This window comes from Ziziphus jujuba, chromosome 5 (genome assembly GCF_031755915.1).
Source record: "Ziziphus jujuba cultivar Dongzao chromosome 5, ASM3175591v1".
Classification (NCBI taxonomy): Eukaryota; Viridiplantae; Streptophyta; class Magnoliopsida; order Rosales; family Rhamnaceae; genus Ziziphus; species Ziziphus jujuba.
In genome coordinates this window covers 9,414,379-9,437,706 of record NC_083383.1, presented here as the reverse complement: position 1 = coordinate 9,437,706, position 23,328 = coordinate 9,414,379, and the positions used below count along the sequence as shown (strand labels likewise).

General features: G+C 35.8%; 4 protein-coding genes across 4 annotated transcripts; 1 reads left to right on the top strand and 3 right to left on the bottom strand.

The window, feature by feature from the left end:
- Window positions 1-1,507: 1,507 nt before the first annotated feature.
- LOC107420638 (L-gulonolactone oxidase 3) lies at window positions 1,508-3,723 on the bottom strand. The gene is made up of 3 exons (XM_016029649.4): window positions 2,929-3,723; window positions 2,597-2,852; window positions 1,508-2,508 (listed from the first exon to the last, which is right to left on the bottom strand). Exons 1-3 carry the CDS (start codon window positions 3,601-3,603, stop codon window positions 1,685-1,687), a joined length of 1,755 nt encoding a protein of 584 aa, XP_015885135.3. The 5' UTR covers window positions 3,604-3,723; the 3' UTR covers window positions 1,508-1,684.
- A 1,912-nt stretch (window positions 3,724-5,635) lies between these two features.
- Window positions 5,636-7,221, bottom strand: LOC125422907 (E3 ubiquitin-protein ligase PUB23). The gene has a single exon (XM_048475468.2). The coding sequence runs from the start codon at window positions 6,741-6,743 to the stop codon at window positions 5,712-5,714; it is 1,032 nt and encodes a 343-aa protein (XP_048331425.1). The 5' UTR covers window positions 6,744-7,221; the 3' UTR covers window positions 5,636-5,711.
- A 300-nt stretch (window positions 7,222-7,521) lies between these two features.
- On the bottom strand, window positions 7,522-13,605 carry LOC107420647 (uncharacterized). Its single transcript, XM_048475467.2, has 12 exons — window positions 13,390-13,605; window positions 12,638-12,765; window positions 12,426-12,488; window positions 11,817-11,938; window positions 11,343-11,458; window positions 10,451-11,261; window positions 9,375-10,106; window positions 8,912-9,130; window positions 8,742-8,837; window positions 8,460-8,654; window positions 8,219-8,332; window positions 7,522-7,958 (listed from the first exon to the last, which is right to left on the bottom strand). The coding sequence occupies exons 1-12, from the start codon at window positions 13,491-13,493 to the stop codon at window positions 7,698-7,700; spliced, it is 2,961 nt and encodes a 986-aa protein (XP_048331424.2). The 5' UTR covers window positions 13,494-13,605; the 3' UTR covers window positions 7,522-7,697.
- Window positions 13,606-18,207: 4,602 nt separating this feature from the next.
- On the top strand, window positions 18,208-22,402 carry LOC107420665 (probable beta-1,4-xylosyltransferase IRX9H). Its single transcript, XM_048476255.2, has 5 exons — window positions 18,208-18,329; window positions 18,406-20,308; window positions 20,698-20,947; window positions 21,319-21,528; window positions 21,965-22,402. The coding sequence occupies exons 2-4, from the start codon at window positions 19,401-19,403 to the stop codon at window positions 21,487-21,489; spliced, it is 1,329 nt and encodes a 442-aa protein (XP_048332212.2). The 5' UTR covers window positions 18,208-18,329; window positions 18,406-19,400; the 3' UTR covers window positions 21,490-21,528; window positions 21,965-22,402.
- The last annotated feature ends 926 nt before the right edge of the window (window positions 22,403-23,328 follow it).

Below are 23,328 nucleotides of genomic sequence, written 5' to 3'. Positions count from 1 at the left end.
AGTATAATCCAAAGTATTTGCCTTGAGTGTGTATCATTGATTTCCAATTTAATTTAACAACCAAACTGACAACTGCTATATAAATATTTTATCTCTGTCAACAATCATAACCAGTTAAAATTTAAAAGCCATCTTTTGATAAAATAAAATAAAAAGTGGTTAAAAAACCCTCTTTGTCAAAAAGAATAATTTTGTAAAATAGAAAAAATAAAAACAACTTATAATGACGTGTTCTCTTTTTCTTTTTTTCTCTTTTTTTTGGGCTAAAAATTATAATGAGACGTGTTGTGATCAGTTCCATGTAGAATGGTTGTAAATGAATCATAATTTTTTCTTTTGTCTTTTTGAAAATAATTAAGATGTATTGTTTTTTTTTTTTAACGTTATAAAATATTCAAAATTTATCTTTTACATTACTCAAATCTAGTGTTTACGACATAAATAAAAGTATTCAAATTAATTCTCTTCATCATTTATGATGTATTTTTTTATATTATTTATTTATAACAGGAACGAATATATTTATTATTTACCATTACTTATGTTTTTTAAAATCTTAATTTGCTCTTTCAAAAAAAAAAAAAAAAAAACTTCATTTGTTATACGTCTAGGAACACTTTTTTTTTTTTTTTTTAACCAGCCCAGTACGATCCAAGAAGCCCACGGGCTGTCACATGCAATCTATTCTAGCCCACCGATTTTAACTGGACCAAAACCTTCGGGCCGAAACAAAAAAAGAAATTCGAAATACCATAATAATAGAGTCGAATCCACGCTCAATTGGGATGAGTGGTGGTGTTCATGCAACAGAGCGTGGTTCAAGTCCATTGAAAATGAGCAAATAATAATAATAACAATAATAAATACAAATTCTAAATTCAGGCATTAAAAAAACCTTTTATGTGTACTTCAAAATAAATACTGCTAATGGGGATTAACTTTAATAGTTGAATATTTTTATTTGTATCATAAAAGCATGAATTCAAATTATGTAGTAGGTAAATGATTTGAATAATTTATAATTTAGATAATTTATTTAGTTGAATGCTAATTAATTAATATCGCTTTCTTAGAGGATGAGGAAAGGGTATTTTGCACTAATAATCTCAGTGGCCAACCCATTCATCCAATGTTTATGGACTCCAATTTATTTTTAATTTTTCATGTCTTGGAAAAGACATCCAGAATAAAAGTTATAAAGCAAATCCACAAACCTTAACAACCGGCCAATTCAGAGTTCTCATGGTGATTAAAGATAGATCCCATAAAGGATTACTGTAAGAAAATTAAAATGTCATACTTATTAATATATATCCTTAAGATGTTTAGAACAATAAAATTACCTTTCTTTTTTTTTTTCTTTTTTTTTTTTTATAAGTTGAACATTAACAATGTGAATATATAATATAATCCAAATTTAGTTTTCAAACATTTAAAAAGGTGCCACCGATAACACTTACCATAAACATTTAACCATATAATAATAAAAGTCGCCAATAAATGATCATTGTGTTTTTAATCTTTTACACTTTTTTGTTTTATGAATGATTTAATCTTTTACACTTCTTTGATGGGTTTTGGCGTTGAGAGAACTAATGGAGCCGAATACAACAACAACAACAACAACAACAACAAAAAAAAAAAAAAAAAAAACCAAGCTGAAAACTAAACGAGGAAATATACGTCAGATTCCTGATGCGACAGAGGGTGGTGAATACCTACAAACTCTAGCTTCCTTATAAACAAGACCTTGTTTGCAGAAATACCCTTTGGTTGGACTGCAATGGCGGTCTTCTGAGCATATACATTGTCCTTCCAAAGCACACCCATCAGCTTTAGTGGCTAATTCCTTTCCAAACACTATCTCATCAGACCATTCACTCGAAAACATGTTCTGTGGGTCCAACTGTTTCTTAGCAGCAATAAATTTGACAGAATTGGCATACTTTTCTTGCACGCCAAAGAATGCCAAGTTCCTATTCTTAGCCCAATGTGGCTTAGCCCCATGTTTAAAGAATGCCATTTGCTCAACTTCTTCCCAAACATCCTGATTCAGTCTCGGAATTGAAGCTTCATCGGCTCGGTAGTAGTTGAAATCCACCACCACTGAGTCCTCTGATTGGCCTAGATATGCTTTTGAAGATTTCAAAAAACGTATTAGAAATCCATTGTAGTTATCAACCCCACAGAAATTATCTGGGTTTATATCCCTTAGCAATTTCACATCCCTGATAAAGTCTCCGAACTTGGTTACAGGGAAAATGGCTGTGCTTTCATAAAAGAAAAGCCCATTGATTCTTGGATCCCAAGCACACGAAGTGTCAATTCCACCTGTATAAAAACAAGAACCAGAGGTCTGCATTTTGCCCTGACGACCCACTACTGGGTAGCCTGTGAAGATTAGTCCATTGTTCTTCAATCCATTAGCCACCAGTTTCTTAAATCCCACTGTCGTAGCTGCAAGTGTGCATTTTCCTTTCGAGTTTCTCAGCTTTTCCATGGTTTTCTCTGTTAATTTTCACAGCTGAATTATTAGAATAAAGAGAGAAAGGTCTATGAGTTTTTGAAGAATTGGGGAATTGAGAATTATAGTTACCTGATGATCTAATTGATTGGGAAATCAGAACAGAATTGGGTTGGAAACCAAGGAAATCAAAAATGCCATCACCATTGGCATCTAAAGGAACTCTACTATCGTATCTGTAAACTGCTGTGTGTTTGGAGGGATACCAAGTTATATCTGCAAATTCATATTTCTTGGCATGCTCCAAGAATATATCTTCAACTTTGGAATCATCTGTGAAATTATATGTTATGCTTCGCTTAAATCCTGGCTCCAGTGAAAACTTTATCTGTTCATCAAACCCAAACAAACTCAAAAACAATCCTTGAATATTGAAAATCCAAATTTGGAACCCAAAAACTTACCTTAGAGATAACTCCTAACAAACCCAATGAAACTTTGGCTGCATTAAGAAGTGGATCTTTTTCTTCTAATCTGATGATTTTAGCATACCCTTCTGATTTTTTTGCTGGAATTACAAGACTAAGTCCAATAACATGGTCATGAACAGCACCTCCTTTTCCCCACAATGAGCTTCCATGAGCACCAGTACTAATTAGTCCTCCAACACTCACACCTTCCCAATATGGAGCAGCCACCAAACTGAAACCAGCCTCTTCCACTTTATCAATCATCTGTCGAAGTCCTACACCAGAATCAACGACGACAGCCGAATTCGCAGCATCGATTTCGATCCCAGAATCGTATTTTGCTGTGCTGATCAGCATGGCATTTCCTGAACCCGCAGCCGCAGGGCAGGCCTGTTTTGGTATGGTGTGTGAGAATTTTGTGGCAACTTTGAGCTTGAGATTGTTTCGGTTTGCGTAGGCCACAGCTGATCGGAGCTCTTCTTCGGTTGTTGGGTATGTGACATTTGGGACATGGCAGAGTTTTCTGTCTCCCCAGGCGCCATAGGAGTTGTAAAGGATACAACTGGTTTGGTTGCAGAGAACAGGAGGTTGTGGTGGCATGGCCGAAATGGAACCCCAAAACCATTGGAGTTGGTGAAGAACAATGATAAACCACCACTGGAGCTCCATTGGTGATTGGGTTTTTTTCTTTATTTATTTTTTATTTATATTCGTTGGGGTGTGCAAAGAAGGCTTTATTGGTGAGAATGAGAATGGGAACGCTTTGAAGTAAATATAATGAGACAGAGAAGAGAATGTATTAGACGTTAAGCAATATACTTTAAAGAAAAGTCACTTTTTTGTTTTTTGGGTCAAAATCGGAACGAGCTACTTTATAGAATATATATAAGTACATTCATGAATTTTAAATTGTTTTAGCACAAGAAAAAAAAGAACTTTAAATTGAAAAGTAATTGTTTTAGTTGAGTTTAGTAGAATGTTGGGTGAGTATCATTTATTTATTTTTTTTAAAAATTATTTCCCTCCGATTTATTGATCTTCTGGTTATTAAAAGGAAATCAATAATGTAATCCAAGTGGTAGGACAAAATAATAAATAATGAAATGCCGAATCCCCATGTGAAGGTGAGAGGTTGGAATGGTTGCACTTCAATGTCTGCCGTTGGCTTGGTTAGCATTATGGCGATGTTGTTAAACGATTGAAAGAACAATATTAATAACGAATAAGGGAGCTACTTTTTTAGTTTCTAAACCAACATTGGCACTCGCTTAGATTCTTTTTTTTTTTTTTTTTTTTGTTGGTTGAAAAGACACTAGCTTAGATTTGCTTTTACTTCGTTTTACTACAAGGAAAATATAATTGATATGGATTATTATGGAAAATCAATGTTTTTCTCTTTTTTTTTTTTTTTTTTTTTTAATGAGCATGGAAAATCAATGTTGATTTCTTACTATTTCATACTCAGATAACAAAGAGATCGACGATCAATTTATTCTTCTTTTTTTTATTGTTATTTTATTTTTGCTGAATTTATGCTTCTCTCTTACCAATAGTTCTATATGTACAAAGCACCGAAATTTGTAGAATTGAAAAACTACAACTGACAAAATGATAATAACAATGATAATAATAAAAAATTAAACAGCTACTTGAAATATTCAAATAATAATAGAACTTTAAAAAAATACAATATATTAAAAACAAAAAAGCAGATGCAAAGGATTTTTTATTTTTATTTTTTATTTTCCCAATTGTTTTCCAAAAATAATTTTGGAACGTATAGAGGCATTTTGCTGCCTCATAGATCCTCTCTTTATTATTATTATTATTTTGGATAAATGCTGCCTCACAGGTCTGTTTCATGCAGAGTGATTGTAAATGTATCATGTATTATTTTATGTATTTATTTCTTTTTATCAAGTTCACAATAATATTCTACACTAAAACAGAGGAGGATCGAACCCAACACCTCAAAAGGGTAGGGATGAGGAGTTCTAGCACCGGACCATATATATATATATCATCACTTTTGTTTTGGGGTTGGTTTTTATTTTTTTTTATTTTTTAATTTCTTAATTTGTTTCTCAACTACTCAACAAAAAAAAAAAGTTCTTTCAAATAAAATAAAGCTTAATTTGTCATATATATGATATACACAAAATTAGGGGCACACTTTTAGAGCCCACCACAATTCACTATAAATTGTACTAAGCCTGGTTCGAGGAGCCCATGGGCAACTACAAACTGGAACCCTCCGATTATAACTGGGCCTTAACTAGTAAAGCCAGCTTAACCTTCGGAGTCGAAACCAAAAAAAGACGTTTTTACGAATTAGTATATATATATATATATATATATATTTTAATATTCGCATTTTAATTTTAATTATTTTACCGTACTGTGATTTTTTTCTTAACACTATTAAATAAATTAAACATATGAACACACAAAATTATAGATCAAAATTCATTGAAATTTTTACGGCGAATCCAATCCATAAAGAAATTAACTCAAGTTATTATTTCCTAATTTAATTTTTTGTTTTAAAATCAATCACGTTATGTCTCTGACATGAAAAATAATATAAAAAATAAAACTAGTAATTTCATGGATAGAAAATGAATTGTTGAGGGGGCCAAAAAAAAATAAAGAAGGATGAATGAAAATTTGAAAACTGAAGAAAAGGGAAAAAATAAAAAAATAAGAAAAGGGAGTGCTTATTTTAATTAATAAATAGATAACAATTAATGGAAACGTAGTTATTAATATTGCAACGATTAGCAATTGTTTTGAAGCACCTTGAGGAGCTGAGCACCCTTCCTCCTCCCTCTAGCACTACAATCCCCTTGCAATGCCAACGTCACCGCACGCGCCACCTCCTCCGGCGGTGCCGGAACCGCCGCCTCCGACTCTTCCTCTGCTGCCTCCTCCGTCTCAGCCTCCACCATTTCAGCTTCCGAAACGCCTCCATAGATCACCGCCAGCACGCTGATCGCGTACTCCTTCCCACGAGCCGACGTCCGACCCATCATCGTCACCATAGCAGGAACTGCCAGCGCGTGCGCTCTAACCTCCGCCGCTCCCTCCGCCACCGTACACATCAGCTCCAGCGCCGCAAGCGCGCGTTCCGCCGGAGGACCCTCCATCTCCAGCGCCGTCTCCACCACCGCCGCGACAGCACCGGCTTCGACCGCCACGTGGCGGTTTCCCTCGGCCAGGCACAGCGCCAACAAGATCTTCGTGGCGGGTTTCGCTCCCGCTTTGCTTTTCAAATTCCTTACCACCCCGCGCATCAATTCGGGCGGGCAATCCGGGTCTGTTGGCGGGTTGGGAACGAGAGCGCGTTCCAAGAGGTGAAGAGCGGCGAGCTGGTCGGAGTCGGAGCCGGTGGTTAGTTGGAGCTCGGCCGCATGGAAGAGTTCCTGGAGGTTGGCGGAGGAGATAGGCGGAGGCGATGGTGGTTGTAGGTCGGAGGAGGTGAGTTTGGTCTCCGACGAGGGTTTGGATTGAGTGTGTGGAAGGAGGGGAAGGACAGGTGAGCAGGTTTGCAGTGGGAATTTCCACTGGGTAAAGCTCTGGGAGGTTGAAGAAGAGGAAGATTCAGAGTCGGGCTGTGAAGGACGGTGACATGGCGGATCAGATGGTGGAGGAGGAGGTGGTGGTGGTTGGTGTAGATGCGGTGGATCAGAGGGTGTGAAAGGAAGGGTTGGAGAATGAGGAGTAGTTGGGCTGAGAGCAGTCTGAGTGCAATGGCGGAAAAACCCACATGAGAAAAGTTGAGTCTTGAGCTTAGGTTGATGAGTTTTCATGGTCGATGAAGGGTTGAGAAACAGAGAGAGAAAGAGAGGTGGTTTGGTTTATTTTCTTTTCTCAGTTGAGTCCGTGAAAGAGAAGCAGCCCAGCCGAAGAAGACGGTGGGTTTATTTGCAAAGGTGGGTACTGAGTGCTGTAGTACTTCGGAAGAACATGACGTGTCGTATGCTGAGCGGTTTTGATCTTTTTATGAAGAGGAATCTGATTAAACGTTGGACATTCAAAGTTTGCCAAGAAGAAAATTTTACACTGTAAAATTCTGTTTCACTGTCACATGGACCTTGGTAACTAGTGGTAAATCTACGTTGACGTAATCATATATGTTTGAAAACCAGTAGTTTCACTGTTCACTTACAGGTGCCTTGGTGGCATGTGCTCTCTTTGCTCTGAACATCTTTTTGTGTTTTATTTTTCATTTTGCTTTGAATTCAGACCGACACACTGCAAATGCCCACGCAGAGCAAAACCTGACATGGTTCAGTGGCGATAATTTGTAGGACCAGATGATCTCCAGTACTCTCCTGATTAGAAAAAAAAAAATATATATATATATATATATATATACACACACACAGTATATGTATATCCTTTCCTTATACACTTTCCTATCCAAATTCATCGAGTTTAAATTCCAAATTTTATTTGTGACTAAAATTACTGGGAAGCTCCTAACCTTCAAGCCTTCTAATTCAAAACGACCCATTTTGGACAATCTAGTCGTTCATCTCATACGTGATTTTAACATTCTCTTAACGCGAATTTACAACATCAAAGTCACAGAATTCAAAAATTCTCCTTATAACGTATTGAATTTTACAACAAAAAAATATTTTGCCACTTTATGTGGGCATGCTAGAAAATACAAGTTGCGAATTAAAACATCTATCTTAAATATAGAAAACTGTCTAATGTTGAAAATTCTGTTAGAAAAATAAGCCTACAAAAAAGATCTATCTCCACTTGTCTCGCAGTTCTTTGTTCTCGGACAAAACCCATGTTACAAAGATTGCTCCTATTAATGCAACAATGGTGATGAGGAGCAAAGCATAGCTGAAATCATCCGTGAGTGAATCATATGTTCTTGAGGGTGCAATCCGAGTGTAGAACAGATCTACTCCATGGACAAAGACAAGCGCTGTTGACTCCAGCTTTGCAGGTATAGTTACTATTCCTCGGAGTCCTTCCACCATAAGGGCATGTGTCACATAAGACTGCAATTACAATATTTGTATCAGTATATATGAAATTCCCCTCCAAAAAAAATAAAAAATATATATCAGCACTAAAGAAAGTGGCCTAAAAATTATAGCTGCATCCTTGATATGCTACAGGTCTACTCCTACTCAGCTTGGGTAGCTCCAGTTTTAAAAAGCTTGACACAAACCTCAACATATCGATAAAAGATGTATTTGGCAATTTTTTTTATTTCAGTTCCAACTTTTTATATTACAAATATGACAATGTAACGCACCTGAGGAATGATAGGCAATGAATCTGTTAGAGGAATAATCCCTTCCTCTCGCTCAGCTTGAGTCGGATTGACTGATCGTCGAGGATCTAAATAGCGCTTATCAAGTGACAAAACCTGCAAAGGGTGTACGTCAATTAAGTTTAGCCATCAAAGAAGTTCCATCTAATAGCCCCTCCGCCCAAAAAGATTCAAAAGAACGGAGAGATATTAAAGTTTCATAATAACAAAGTAAAATGCAAACCTGATCACCAATTGTACCGATAAGAAGGTGCTTTGAAGTGATACCCTTGGCTGTGGATGTCACCGCTATTGCTTTCACAGAATGGGTGAAAAAGTAAGACTGTGATTTTGTCACAATCTCTGGTCGAGAGTATGAAGAAATAGGAGAAGTAAGATTATGCTTTCCAAGAACCAGCTTCAAGACATCCTTATTGTCCTGTTGATTGTATGTTATTAAGAATGAAGAGATAGATATTGAAACGCATATAACATAACAAAATAGCGTTAGAGGTCATCAACATACCGCTCGGGATTGATCATAGATCTCGACGACTGACATCTCATATCTGTGTGCTCTTAGATTAAAGTAGTGGTAAACAACCCAGTTCTCACTGAAAACCTACAAATGCACAAACACATAAGGGAACATCTTTTTAAAATTAGAAGAGAAGTGAAAATGGATAGGAAGCTTACAGCATGGACAGGACCCTGTGAACCATGATGAGTCATGCGGTGCAATACACGACCAGTAACAGTATCAATCAGATATACAACCAACCATGATTCCTCTGGGGTGGCTGTTCCAATTTCACCACTAGCTTTTGGGGGAACAGTTGCAACAAAAAGTAGATTTTTTGATACATACTTGTACATTACATCTTGGTCTATAACCTTTGCCTGAGTATGAACCACCTAAAAATGTACAATCACTTGGAAACTGTTAGACAAAGGAGACATAATCTAGATGGTGAAGATATTACTGACCAATCTTCAATCACAAAAGGAAAGAAACAGAAAAAGACAGAGTTAACAAAGTTCTGAATTTGACAGGAAAAGTCCAAAATTACGATTCGTTATGATTCCGATAATAATATTGTTGACTTGGTAATGACAATCCTCGAGGAAAAAGAAATTAATAAACAAGAGATAACCATACCTCATTCAATTTTCTAGTCACAGCAGCAATTATTTTCTCTGAGTCGGATGGAAACACAATTGACCATATATCTTTAGAGTCATAGCAGAACTCATCAGCAAGTTTCTGGATGCAATTACCCTTCAGGACATGGCCTTTAATAAAGCCATTATCTCTGTCAACTGAGTACCAGTATACATTTGAAAACTCGAGTTGAAAACGACTAATAGCCTCAGAAGTTCTTGGGTATAAATATGCATGATGGTCCACATCTATTATTAGATGAAGACGCTGCTCTGTCGAATCGGTAATTGGCAGTGGAATAACTTGCACAACAGAATGCGTGAGACGAAATGAGTTAATTTCTTTTCCAGTGTATGTGTCAACAAAAGAGAGAACAGCTGGTGCATTAGAACTTCGACCGCACCGACCTACTATGAGGACAGATGGATTTTCATCCATTGCATGATGATGAGGTATCTGCCACTGGTAAATATTAAGTCCAGTTGGATTTTCACATGCTTCTGAGTTGCGCAGCAAAGGCAGCAATAGAGACCAAACAACTCGTCCATCTCCGGTGTGTAAGGCAAAAAGCTTTCCTGCTCGAGTTAGTACTATAAGCAACTTCCGAAAACCATTGTGATCTCGTGTCATTTTGCTCTTCTCTGAACTTTTTAACCTCATCCCTTGTATAGCTGCAACATCCTCTGGACTTGCCAGCATTAAAGTTCCCTTAAGCTTGAGCATGTGTCCCTTTCAACAACAGAAAATTGTACCAAAAAATACACGATGAGAGGAGGAACCAATCACTCTGATGCATTTAGACAATTTATATCAACATTTAATATACAAAGTTCTAGTGCAAAATGCTTGAAAAGAGAGAGAGAGAGAGAGAGAGAGAGAGAGAGAGAGAGAGAGAGGATATTGCATATCAAACTATGTGCCCATGCAACATCAACAATATATTGGGAAATTAGCTATAGAGAGAATCTGAGCAATTGTGTAATATTAGCTCTACGGTGAATCTGAGCAGGGTAAAGCCTGCTAACTTTGTATTCACTGTCATAACTTCCTCCAATATAAATCCAAATTCATACCTTAAGCCATTCAAAGAGGTTCTCTTCTACTTTTGCTACAGATACACCATCTTTCTCCACAGGTAGTTCTGACGTAGTTACATCTACAATTGAGGCAAGGCCATCCTCCCTCCTCCAGACAATCTCACCCTGTTGCAACAACAGCAGTGAATGATCCTCCATGACAATCAAGGCCCTAAATCCATTGGACCTGTCTGTCCGGATATAGTTGTTTATGAAAATCTTATGGACAAGACCCCATTGCTGGTCCATCACTGTGCTCTCCTTAAGCAAATCACTACTCCAGTCATGAACAGGCTTCACTGAAAGGTGGATCTTACCATCTCCATGCTGAAGTAATGCAAAGACTTGGTGGCCCTCCGAAATTAAGAGAGCATCACTAAAAACTGCTGGATCATTAATTTTACCCACCAACTCCAACTTTCCTTCACTAGTCACTCTTATGAATATTACAAGTGCATTGGTTTTTATAGCAAAAATTCCTGGAAGTTTTGATGGTAGTAGTGCTGCTGTACCAGAAGAATCTCCAACTAGATTAGATACATATGTTTGTTGAAAACTAATTTCTCCATCCCGAAAGTTTATAGTCACTAAATTTGATCTAGTGGCAGAATCCAATCCCACAAGAATGTCAGTTGAAACCAAAACCAGTTCCCCAGAAAAGCCACCAGGAAAGGTTGCAGCATTGTGCCTCAGCAACTCTCCATTCTTCACATTTATCTGATACACATGAAACTGGGAAGAAGCATCAGAACCTACAGCATACACTACATCACTGCCAAGAGGCTGAAAAATCTGTTGAACCTCTACACTGCAAACAAGTAAACCAGAGTAAAATCAATGGGATAGTGACATTTGAGAAAGAATATTCAACACTCCAATTTTTTACTACCTTTCAGCCACAAAATCCTTCTTCCAGAGAACCTCACCATCAATACTGGAAACAGCATGAAGGCCCCCTTTTCCGAAAACAAGGATCACATTATCCTTGTCAACTTTCAAATTCGCCTGGAGAGGGAGCAGGTTAGATAGTAGGACCCAAAAAATTTCAGAACAGTGCAAAAATCAATCTATTGTACAAGGAAGAATCAACCATGCTTTAAAAAAGTATGGGAACCACACATGTTAACTCAGCAAATCAGTGCTAATAAATCAGACTAAAAAAAGACTGTTAACTGAAATTTATCATTGTAAATCAGAAAAGGCATTCCATATGATGTTTAAATCGGGTTACATATAAAACAAATGAAATGTAACCAAATGACCCATCAAGACAGCCAACCTGATCAGTTTGGGACAGGTCGTTATGGATAATCAGGTTAGTGGGTAATTTGAGCGACCCTATCATAAGATGTCATTTACTAACCGGAACAGATGATATTGACTTTGAGGGTTTAATTCCCTGCAGAGAAGACTCCCACACCATCTGCCCATCAGGAAGGTTCCAAGCTCTCAAAATACTTCCGTTGGATGAAAGGGTTATGACATCTGAAAATATTTGATGAAACATTCAACAATTTGATCGATAATGAAAGTTGATACATGATCTATGTGTTACCATGTCAACCTTCTAAATTACAGAGAAAAGAGCCAAACAGAAGAAACATGAATAATCCCACAAAAAAAAGAAGCTATTTTCATTTTGTCATTGTTTTATGATATATATATATATATATATATTTTTTTTTTTCCTTTGAACATATTTCTTACAGTTCTAACAAGTTTAAAAATGTAATAAACAGAATTTTCTACATTTAAAGTCCATATTTAGGAAGTTTAGCTTAAAATCAATGACGAAAAGATATAACTATTTATTCTAATGATCATAACATAGTGAGAAATCAGGTCATGACCAAATTTTCCTGTGCAGAAAGTTCAAACTGAGCTATTATATAGTGAAGGAGAAACTATGAAGTAAACTTATAGAAATTTATCTTCAGTGATTTTAGAAATAATGACAAACACAGCATCATACATTTTCCAAGGGCAATATCAATTCCATCGATAGCATCATCACTCCCGAGAACATGTCTCCAAACTGCACAAAAACAAATCTTAAATTAAGCGCTCAATACAACCAAATAAAATATCTAACATAGTTCAGATTAATTAATGACCACATAAAACAATTGAAATTAAAGATTGAAAGCCAATCTAGCAGAAGGTCTAATCCAAAGTGGAACTTACATATGTCGCCGTGCCGGAGATCAAGTGATGCGATGACATTCTCTTCGGTGGACACTACGACACGCTTTCTACCAGTTTTTTGAGTGTGGAAAACAGCTTGCTTCACTTTCCCTATGTATTTCTGGTGCCTGTGTTTAACAAATATCATCAACAAGAAATTACAAAAATTCGTACACTTTTTCGATTGAAGTAATTTAGAATTTTTGCAGTGTCCAAACACACAAAAAAAAAAAAAAAAAGGAGATATGGTCTCTGAAACATCACTGATATTGACCTTGAAGATAACCCAAAAACTAAAACTCAATTGGATTTGTCGCAGACCATTACAAATAAAATTATATAATTAGATATGCCTGCATACAGATATACGATTCAATTTTGAATTTTACAACCGATAGAAGGTGAAATTAACTGAGCCTACAATATTTACTGGAGGTTTGGATTTGAACACAATTAGAGCTATAACGAGCCACCGTTTGTTTCCGATACAAAAAACTAAATAAAATTTGAATGTAAACTTCCAGGTATGAGCAGAATCAATATAATTTAATTTCAAATGCGAACAATCTGACTAAGAGAAAAAAAAAAAAAAAAGCTTAATTTGGATTTAGAGAAATCAAAAGGAAACTTAAAGAACAATCGGAGTGGCCTAAAAGTCATGTGCCGAGGTGCGAAGTGATTTTATGCTATAGATTTTTAACAGATTTCTCTGTAAGCAAACAGAAGTATGAGCATATGAAATTGAAGCTTACCAGTCCATGAGACCAACTTGATCTTCGTAAAGCGAAAAGCTAGGCTTCATCGATGAAAGAAACAGCACAAAAAGAAGAAGAAAAGCCCTAATCGCCATAGCCATGGCGAATCTCTCTCTCTCTCTCTCTCAGTGACAATGAGAGACGGATCTGAGACGACGAGGAAGACGAAGTGTTTGTAAGCACCAGAAAGTGAACGACGGAGTTACACTAGAGCCGGTTTTCTTTAATTTATTAAAAAAAGAAAAAAAAAAACTCAAAATGTCATAATTGCCCTGTCATAGATTACATGGCAGTAAACTATTGAGCAAAGCCCAGCCCAACTAACTTTCCAGTTTGTCCACACTGGCCCATGTGTATTTTCAGCAATTTCTTTTCTTTCTCGATCATGAATTTTAGAAAACTTTAACACTAATCGACATTAACAAACTTAAAAGCATTATTTAAAGAGATAAATCACTAAAATGAGGGGGCAAAAAAAAAAAAAACAAGCTAGATCACTATTATTAATATGTAAACTGAAGAGTTTAGACGCTTTCTTGTCCGAAACTAAATTTATATTAATTTAGCTTACATTAATTTTCATAAACATATTCTAAAAATTAAACCAATACAATTTAATATAAAAGTAGTTATTGACATCATTTTGACGAAGAAACAATAATATATACAATAATAGTAGAGTGACTACCACATCAGCAAGTGAAAAATAAAATTTGATATGTATTCATTCAATTATGTGATCTACATCACAAGTTTTTGGCTCCCTTGCCAAATTGGTGAAAAACAAAAATGCTTTTTATTATTTTTTAAACAACATGGGGACTTTTAAGTACAATTCTATTTAATACATTTATTTACCTTTTTTTTTTTTTTTTGGGGGGTGGGGGGGGTGGTGGGTGAATACGTTTATTTGAAGTTTTTCACACTATACATCCATAGTTGTTGTACGTATTCGTGTGTATATTGATATTTGACAGGGTTGCTGATGTTGGTCCTGCAAGTTGGTTTCCCCGAAAGGCTCAGAACTGAGAGAAATGTCAGGATTGTGAGCTGCTTCGGAATTTCTTCTACCAAGCTTGTTAATTTGGTAGAGTTGATGGGACACGACCATTTAGGGGCTGTTGTGCAAAAAGTTTGAGAACCTTTGATGGATTTAAGCCTTCCCATTATCTCTGAATCTGTCTCTAATCCGTTCACCACTACATTACAGAATCTTGTTAATATTTTTCACCCATATATTTCAGCTCGTTTCAATGGTATTCGCATTGCAAAAAGAACGAGAGATGATGCCAGTCTGTCTATTGCTTGAGACAGAGAAAGAAAATTGTGGAGGGTGGTGGAACTGGGACCGGTACTTGGAGCAAGTTTAAACGAAGATCTATATATGAATCCTAGGTTGCTTGCTCCATGGAAGTTTTTCATTAATGTTTGTCAGAAAGTTGTGAGAAAGATTCAGATAAGACAGTGATTCTTTCTCCATGTCCCATAGAAAGTTGGGAAAACTTGACCAAGTAATCTGTTGTTGGAAATGTCTTTACTCCTGTATATCTTCCAATGTACCTAAGAAAAATTCACTGATGTTGCAAAGAATACAATATCAGAAGCTTGAATCTGGGCAAGGTAGAGGGTACATTGATTTTGGTAATCACTGATAAACTGTTGCTGCAAAGATTAAGGTACACAAGTTCTTTGAGCTTGAAACCGTGTTGAAGTATAGAATGCCACTGAGATTATTTGAAGAAAGGTCTACTTGTGTAAGATTTGAACATTTGAACATTGAGCTTGGAACCGGTAACTGCAATTTGTTTTTGCTCATACCAAGAGTCAGTAATTTTTTATGCAGGAAGCTCTTGATATGACCCGTGCCTTGGTTATTGTTTAGGTCCAAGTAAGTGAAAGAGGGTAAGTTATACAACCAAAGGGGACTTGTCCCATTGAGTAGATTTCCATTCAAGTACAATCTGGTTAAATTTGTAAGCTCACTTGCATGGGAAGTAATGGGACCAACCATTCGGTTGACTGAGAAATTTAAATGAATAAGTTGTTTTTAGGTTAATACTAATGGTGGCAACTGACCATTGAAATCGTTTTGCCAAATAATCATTGTGGTAGGTTTGCTGAAGTTGGAGAAAGCATCAGGGAATTGATGAAGGGTCCAAACTAGTAAAATTGTTGAATTGGACATCTATATAAATGATTTGTGTCATGTTATCAAGCGACATTGGAACTGAACCTGTGAAATCGCAGTAGTGGAGATCCAAATGCTGCAAGGTGTTGAGGATGCCAATTGAATTTGGTAATTCTCCTGAGAATTAAGCTGGTAAAAGCCAAAGTCAAGAACATGAGGGGACTGCTCCAATTACTCTAAAAATGAACCAACAAGATCTGCATTTTCCTACAAGTTAAGTATCTGGAAAGTTTCCTCGCAAATTGCAAGATTTGAGACTGAGAGTCGACAAGAAGGACAAAAAGGTTAGCCAAAGTGATAGGCATGACAGAATACATATCAACTCTGGTAAGAAGAAGGTTCTTTCAATGCAATAAGATTTTGAATGAACATTTTGAAACTTCAAGGTCCAATCTGGATAGTTGGGAGATTTTAGATGGAATTTTGTCCAGAAAAGAGACAGTAAGAGAGGTTAAGTTTCAAACTTGACAACCTGACAAACCCGGATGAAATCGTAGTCTCTATAGTCATTATGAGCAAGATTCAGCTTCTGGAGGTGAGGCAATAGGAAGATGGTGCTGTTGGATTGAATTTCTCCATGAAGCCAGCTGCAACTAAGGTCAATACCAATCACATCACACTTTCCATCGCATGCAATCCAATTCCATTGGCAGCAATCTGTTCCCTCCTTCCAAGAGTCTGTTCTTGGATAATGAGTAACACCAAAATCTTCATTACACTTCATTGAATCAGAACTATTCGAGGAAAAAAAAGTTCTTTAATCGCAGCAAGCTAGAGCTTTGACCAGGATGGCATAGTTTTCTTACGGAAAATTTGTGACCAAGTAAACTGAGAATGCAACGCTTACCAAGATTCTTATCTTCTCCACTATAATTTGAGAACATAAACAAAGTGTTATTAGAGATGGGAAAGAACTGAAAGGTAAATCTTAATATATATGAATGTATATATAAATTAATTTGTCAATGTCTTGAAAGGTAATCAACGTATTTTTCTATTATTTTCTTTGTGGAAACTTAAAACAATTCGCCCCTTTTTGAAATTTTCCTGAATGAGACAGGTATATTAATCAATTCAACATATATTTCAATCAGTAAGACCACCAAAAGGGGTGAAATGAGGTGAGGTGGTCAAAAATATTTGTTTATTTAATCTTGACCGAGAAAATTTTGTTTGTAAATTTAGTTTCTATCGAAAGAGCAAGACTAATTTCTGACCAAGAAAGAGATAAAAGAACAAGACTATTACTTGTTCATCCAAAAAAAAAATAGAAAAAAAAAAAGAGCAAGACTATTACTGAACATGTTAAACAATTTCAACATATTATTATTATTATTAACTCTATTGCTTATCCTTTTTTCGTTTTTTAAGGTAACTAAAAATGTTATAAGAGTAGAAATTGATTCGAACTTTCAATTTCTTATTGCAAAAGGGGGGGAAAAAAAAAATAGCACCAATATTTTTTCTCTTTTTTGTGCCTAGCATGGGGAAAATAGTCTGAACAAGAAAAAATATCAAACTAAACATATAAAATAATCAAAAAATATGTGTTTTTGAATTTTTCAACTTTTGATGTGAAAAAAATTTACATAGTCTCACAATCTCATATTTCTTAGACACAAAAATAATTATATTTTATGAGACCTGTATGTGGTTCCATACAATTTTGTATTGCTCTTGATGAGTATGAACAATTTCAAATCTTCCAATAAATTTTATTTTTACTTTTATGACAACTCCTAGGCTTGTCAGTTGTCAGTATGAATAAAATAGTCGATGATTTTAAAATAAAATATAAAAAGATAAAAAATAAATATTTTTGGACAATATGTACATATACAGTCCGTGTATGGTGCGGATGGTCTTTATACGGATTATAATATTGGTGACAGTTTTTTATAGTATTGGTAACGATTTTCTAAAAAACTGTCGTTAATACTATAAAAAACCGTCACTAATACTGCGATCTTCATGCGGACCGTCCTTACCATAAAATTTCCATATACATATATATATATTTTTGAAGAGGGGTGAATTACTAACTTACTCTAATGCTCTCCTATGCACAATCTATATATTTTTGCTAAATTATTTGAAAAAGTGGCTTAACGTAGAAAAGAATCCGATTTTTGTAATTTTAAAGAAGAAATATAGCTTCTTCTTCTTTTTTTCCCCTTTTCTTTTTTTTTTTTTTTTTGGTTGAAAAAAAGCAACTCTTTTCTTTACATGTACTTTCTTAAAATAATATGAAACAAAATTATATGGTAATATAAATGAAAATTACAGAACACAATTCCATTTAAGTTGAGACCGAATGTGAGGGCTGAATTGGATTTGCAATATATAACAGATGGAAAAAAAACACACAATTAATATTTTCTTTTACTAATTGTTTGTTTGGATTGCAGATCTAGACAGAAAGAGTTGGTTATTACGAAATTCATTTGAAATAGATAACCATATTCAACCTACAACTTAAGTTTCCAATTTAAGTAAAACAATTTCTATTGTTGATGAAACTATATTTGTAACTTTTTTTTTTTTTCCCCCTTTAACTGATTGGCTTTTTTGTTTAAAAAGGGGAAAAAAAAAAAATATATATATATATATATATATAAGTGGGTCAAGTAGACTGTATGGCCTCGATACGCTGCGATCATCCAAACTACATATAACAGGACCGAACAAACATATTTACCCAAAAAAAAACAGGACCGAACAAACAACATGGCATGGGTCACGGGAAAAGGTGAATAAAAAAAACAAAATCTTTTTTTTTTTTTTAAATTATTGTTATTTTTATTTTATTTGAATGTTTATGACAGATAGAGAGCGTGCTGTAAACTGTCACCTTCTGGTTCTTTTAAGTCTTTACTTTGCAGTAAGCGATTCCGAGAAACAGCACCTTTACTCTCTAACTGCTATTTGACCCCCAAACCGTGGAACAGCATCTACCAAGCTCTGTTCAACGATCCGTTGTGTTGATGTTTCCTTAGCCCCGTGGAAAAAGCAGAACTTGCTGGGTTTCTTTAGGCTACCTAACTAGTATTTGGCGTCATAGATCGCATACCCATTTTTCGTTGAACGGTAATGTAGTGACCCATTTCGTTAGAGCATGAGTTTTAAACTATTTCTTTCGGAGATCTCTCTATTTCGAGGATTAAAGCTGATATTTTGGGCATATTCTTGGTGGGTTTTTGGGCACGTTTTGTTCTAGTGCTCGGTTGTTGGATTTGTATGTGTTTTTATTTTATTTTATTTTGCAAGTTCATTGTAGATCAAGAACTTTATTAGGTATACATTATAATTATTAGAACAGTGCGAAGACTGACGGAGAAAGTTGCTTATTTTGAATTGGATTTGGAGTTTGATCTGTCTGAGGTTGTTTGTGCGCCAAAAAAACTAGACTGGGATTTTGTATTTTTGGGGTCAGATTTTAGTTGCAGAAGAAGGTGATGGTTTAGGAGAAATTGTAACTTTGTGATGATGACATGTCTTTGGAGGATTATAGATGAACGTCATTCAATATGAAACGGTTGCAACAGAAACTGACAAATCTTAGTTTGAATATCTCTCTTGTCCTTGTGCTCAAGTTGGATTGATTTAATGGTGAATTATGTTTACCATGTATAATTATAAATACCAAACTTGAAAATAAGCTTTTTGATGAGGATATACAAAGGAAGAGAAATTACGAACCTAGAATTCTATGCCTATCATATTCAGCAAGATGGACATGGGGATCTGATAAATTAAGAAACTTTTCTGTTGTATGTTCTAGCTCTTTTGTGGAAGTGGTCTATCAAAGTGAACATTTTCTATGGCATCTATTAGGAGAACATTGTCTCCCGTGCCTCGAGCAGGAACTACACTGAATGTAGAAGCATGTTCGGTTGCTTCTCCACTGTCCAGGTCTTCATCGTGTGCTCAGAGTCAGAACTACCCACCATCCAGTGGATTGTTATCTTATCTTTCTAGTTCATTGGACTCTCAAGCTTTTGTTCTGAGTGTTTTCTCACCAAGGTCTTCTAGGTTCTCCCTTGAGAAGACAAAACCAAAGGGTCAAGTTTGGAGGAGGGCCCTATTCCAATTCTTTATATGTTTCACGGTTGGGATGTTTATTGGGTTCACTCCATTCGCATCGATGAATTTATCTACAAATCTCATGTCGAAGCATCAAGCTTTCTCGTTTGAGATGATCTCTGCAGTCGGGAGTTTTCAGTCATATGATGCTGCATCAAGAAATGTGACTCCGGCAGACAATGAGAGTATGAAGAATGCTACAGTGGAGTCAAAAGTGAAGGAGCAGGAACTAATAGATGGAAGTTCTGGATATGTTTCTGATAATCAGTCAATTGTTCAAGAATCAGATTTGGAGTTTCAGAAGCTTTTGATAATTGTGACCCCAACATATGTTCGTCCATTTCAAGCCTATTATCTGAATCGGTTGGCATACACATTAAAGTTAATCTCAACTCCTTTGCTGTGGATAGTTGTGGAGATGACCTCCCAATCGGCAGAAACTGCTGACTTGCTGAGGAGAACTGGGGTTATGTACAGGCATCTTGTTTGCACCACAAATCTAACTGATATAAGAGATAGAACTATTCATCAAAGGAACGTTGCACTGTCACACATTGAAACTCACCGTCTCGATGGAATAGTTTATTTTGCAGATGATGATAATATCTACTCAACTGATCTATTTGAGCAAATGAGGCAGATCAAGTAAGTCCCTTTTTCTAAGTAATTGTTTTGCTTCTCTCCGTTTCCTTTATTCTTTGGACCACATCTAACATTATCTACTATAATGCAAATATAACTGCTTCTTTGTATGGTATTGCCGGTTGAGGAATGATGATGAGAAAAATCATGTTCTATTCTAACTTTTGACACACTGGTTTCTTCTTTTTGCTTATCTCAAGCATCCTTATAGGGAAGCCTCAGATGAAAAAGGATAATGAAGTCACCGATATTCCTCTTCTGAATTAATCCATATTACAATACATTAACTTTTATTTTTCCTTTAATGCATGTCTTTACTTCTGTTTTTGCTTCTCGGTGCTTTTTGTGCTAACAGCACCCGTTTTTATATATTTATTTATTTTGACTTTCAGGAGATTTGGTACATGGACAGTGGCCAAACTAGCAGAGAAGAAAAGCAATGCTATTATAGAAGGCCCAATTTGTAATGGAACTCAAGTTATCGGATGGCATGTAAATGAATCAGTTCGAAAATTCCGTAGGTTCCATGCTGACTTATCAGGGTTTGCCTTCAATAGTACCATACTCTGGGATCCTAAGAGGTGGCACAGACCTACTCTTGAACCTATTAGGCAGCTTGATAAAGTTAAGGATGGTTTCCAAGTAAGCATCTTTTGTTTGTCTTTTGATTCTTATATGATTTCATTACACTGTTTAACATTGAACTTTGATTGGCCGTTGTCATCATTTAAGCAGCAATATTAATTGTTGAATTTTAAGAACAACTTCTAGCTTTGGCAAAACAATGGTGGCGCCACCCCATAAGATAAAGGGTGAGGTGATACTGTAGTGGATAAAGAAAGCTTTCACTCCACAAAATAACCAACTGTGATATTCAACACTTAAATTACTGGACTTCTTGTGCAACAGAGGAATAGAACAGAAAACTCTACCTAACCCATGTCTACAGAAACCTTGAATTCATCTCTGCTATTCTGGCTTCAATTACTAAACTAATTGATTTGCTTTTCCAGGTGAGCACATTTATTGAACGAATTGTGGAAGATGAAAGCCAGATGGAAGGCTTACTGCAAGATTGCTCGAGAATTGTGGTTTGGAATCTTCATCTTGAATCATCCAATTCCTTGTATCCTGAAGAATGGTTCATGAACAAAAATCTGGATGCCATTGCTTTGCTCACATGAAATTCTTGATGCGACTTGGAGTCCGGATGGATAGCAAAGGTTAGCTTTCTGAGATCCCTTTGGCTAAATTATAATATTAGGTTGATGAGGGTTGAAGGGACCTTTCATTCTACCAATACATAATAATTGTAATGTGTACTAATCATCAGAGTAAAAACAATCAGGATGCAATTGCTTCCTGAATGCAAAAGCAAGCCTCAGCTGGCAATAAAATGATATTAAACTCCCTTCATACAGTATAGGTTCTCTCTATCTGCGACTGAAAGAGACCTTACTGCATAGTGTTGCCCTAGTTATAAAAGGTTACACAGACCAACAGCTAAAAGTTCAAACCAACTTGTAACAGACATAATGTCTTTTTCTCATGTGGTGTTCTGAATACCCTGTTTGCTTGTAGCTGCAAATTGTGTTACCTTTAATGTTATTACTATCTCATTTCTTCTTCTCCATTCTCATTGTTTGGTTCTTTTTTCAGTGTGGGAAAGAGTGGTGAAATCAGCGACCTCAAGGGGTAAGCTTGGCCTTCACCAGTACATATCTGGAAGATTCACATTACACATCTGGAATGTGGTCCACATATGTTTTCTTGCCAAAATGGTGGAACAAGTTGTTTCCCATATTGAAGGGTTAATAATATTTATCTCTGTACAGAGTTGCCATTTTACCAGTAGGCTGTTCCTTTTAGAACAGAAAAAAGTTGGTTGTAAACCTAGTAAAGAAATCATGGTTAAATTGAAAGCCATCTTGAAGTTAGAGGGATGCATATTGTCAGTTTTTTTGCTTCTTTGCCTGTTCATAATCATTCTTGTTGTATTCCTTGTTGTAATGCCACAAACAATTTTAATTACATACTTTGGTGGTGCTTGTGGCTTCCAGTTTAAAATATCACTTGGTTTTTATGTTTTTTTGGCCATCGTGTTTTGCCCAGGAAGCATTGTTAAACTAAAAAATAAAAATTTTTCTGGTAAAATCTATCTACTAATTAATGATTACGAACACAAAGACTGGAGACATGGGTCAGTAATCCACCAGCAGCTGGGTCATTATATGGGTCCGGATCCTAGGATTAGTCGTTTGAGGCTTTAAATTTTGAACTTGAATTAGGATGTCAGCTGGTATGAAAATTTATATAATTCAAGACATTGATGATATTTTGCAAATGATTATTTGGTTGTCTCTCATCCAACATCTTGTGTTTTTCTTATTACTAATTTATGTTGAGAAAAGAAGGTTTTTCTCCTAAAATAATGGATACATTTATGATCCCGAGAAAACATTGATTCCGGACGTCATGCGGGTCGATAAGTCCGAGTGGTTAAGTAGACAGACTCGAATCTGTAGGGCTTTGCCAGCGCAGGTTCGAATCCTGTTGTCGACGCTATTATTTTGATTTTTTTTTTTTTTTTTTTTTCTTCCATGAAATTTATAGATTCAGAAGGGCATGAGTATGCAACGCATCCAAGTGATTCCCCATTGTCGAATGAGTGCAACTCACTTCATTCTTCATTTCTTCTTCAAATAGAAACTATATTTATGCAAAATCCTTTTTTCCATATCCCATATTAATTCCATAGCCCACTAGCTTTCCTGACTTTGCTTCTACAGCTATCCCGCAAATGCTACCTGATTTAGAACCCATCCTGCGTGATTTCCGTCATGGCATCATTCTATTGCTTTTCATCTCTTTTCATTTTGCTATGCCTCTTATTTGCTTTCTTCCTAAAATTATTTTCCATTCTCGTAATCGATCTCTATGAGATTTCGCCGCTCCGTTTCTGGTGTTTTCAAACAACAAAGGCTTAATCTGGAATTGTGTTTGGTTTTGATTTTGTGTATAAT

Excerpts from the sequence above, each read along its gene's own strand:
- LOC107420638 (XM_016029649.4), bottom strand. The coding sequence starts at position 3,603 with ATGGAGCTCCAGTGGTGGTTTATCATTGTTCTTCACCAACTCCAATGG. Across the intron at positions 2,853-2,928 it reads TGTTAGGAGTTATCTCTAAG|ATAAAGTTTTCACTGGAGCC; the intron begins GTAAGTTTTTGG and ends TTTGATGAACAG. Across the intron at positions 2,509-2,596 it reads CCAATCAATTAGATCATCAG|AGAAAACCATGGAAAAGCTG; the intron begins GTAACTATAATT and ends GAAAATTAACAG.
- LOC125422907 (XM_048475468.2), bottom strand. The coding sequence starts at position 6,743 with ATGAAAACTCATCAACCTAAGCTCAAGACTCAACTTTTCTCATGTGGG.
- LOC107420647 (XM_048475467.2), bottom strand. The coding sequence starts at position 13,493 with ATGGCTATGGCGATTAGGGCTTTTCTTCTTCTTTTTGTGCTGTTTCTT. Across the intron at positions 9,131-9,374 it reads TGACTAGAAAATTGAATGAG|GTGGTTCATACTCAGGCAAA; the intron begins GTATGGTTATCT and ends GTACATTTTTAG. Across the intron at positions 8,655-8,741 it reads TCTATGATCAATCCCGAGCG|GACAATAAGGATGTCTTGAA; the intron begins GTATGTTGATGA and ends TACAATCAACAG.
- LOC107420665 (XM_048476255.2), top strand. The coding sequence starts at position 19,401 with ATGGCATCTATTAGGAGAACATTGTCTCCCGTGCCTCGAGCAGGAACT. Across the intron at positions 20,309-20,697 it reads GAGCAAATGAGGCAGATCAA|GAGATTTGGTACATGGACAG; the intron begins GTAAGTCCCTTT and ends TTTGACTTTCAG. Across the intron at positions 20,948-21,318 it reads AAGTTAAGGATGGTTTCCAA|GTGAGCACATTTATTGAACG; the intron begins GTAAGCATCTTT and ends TTGCTTTTCCAG.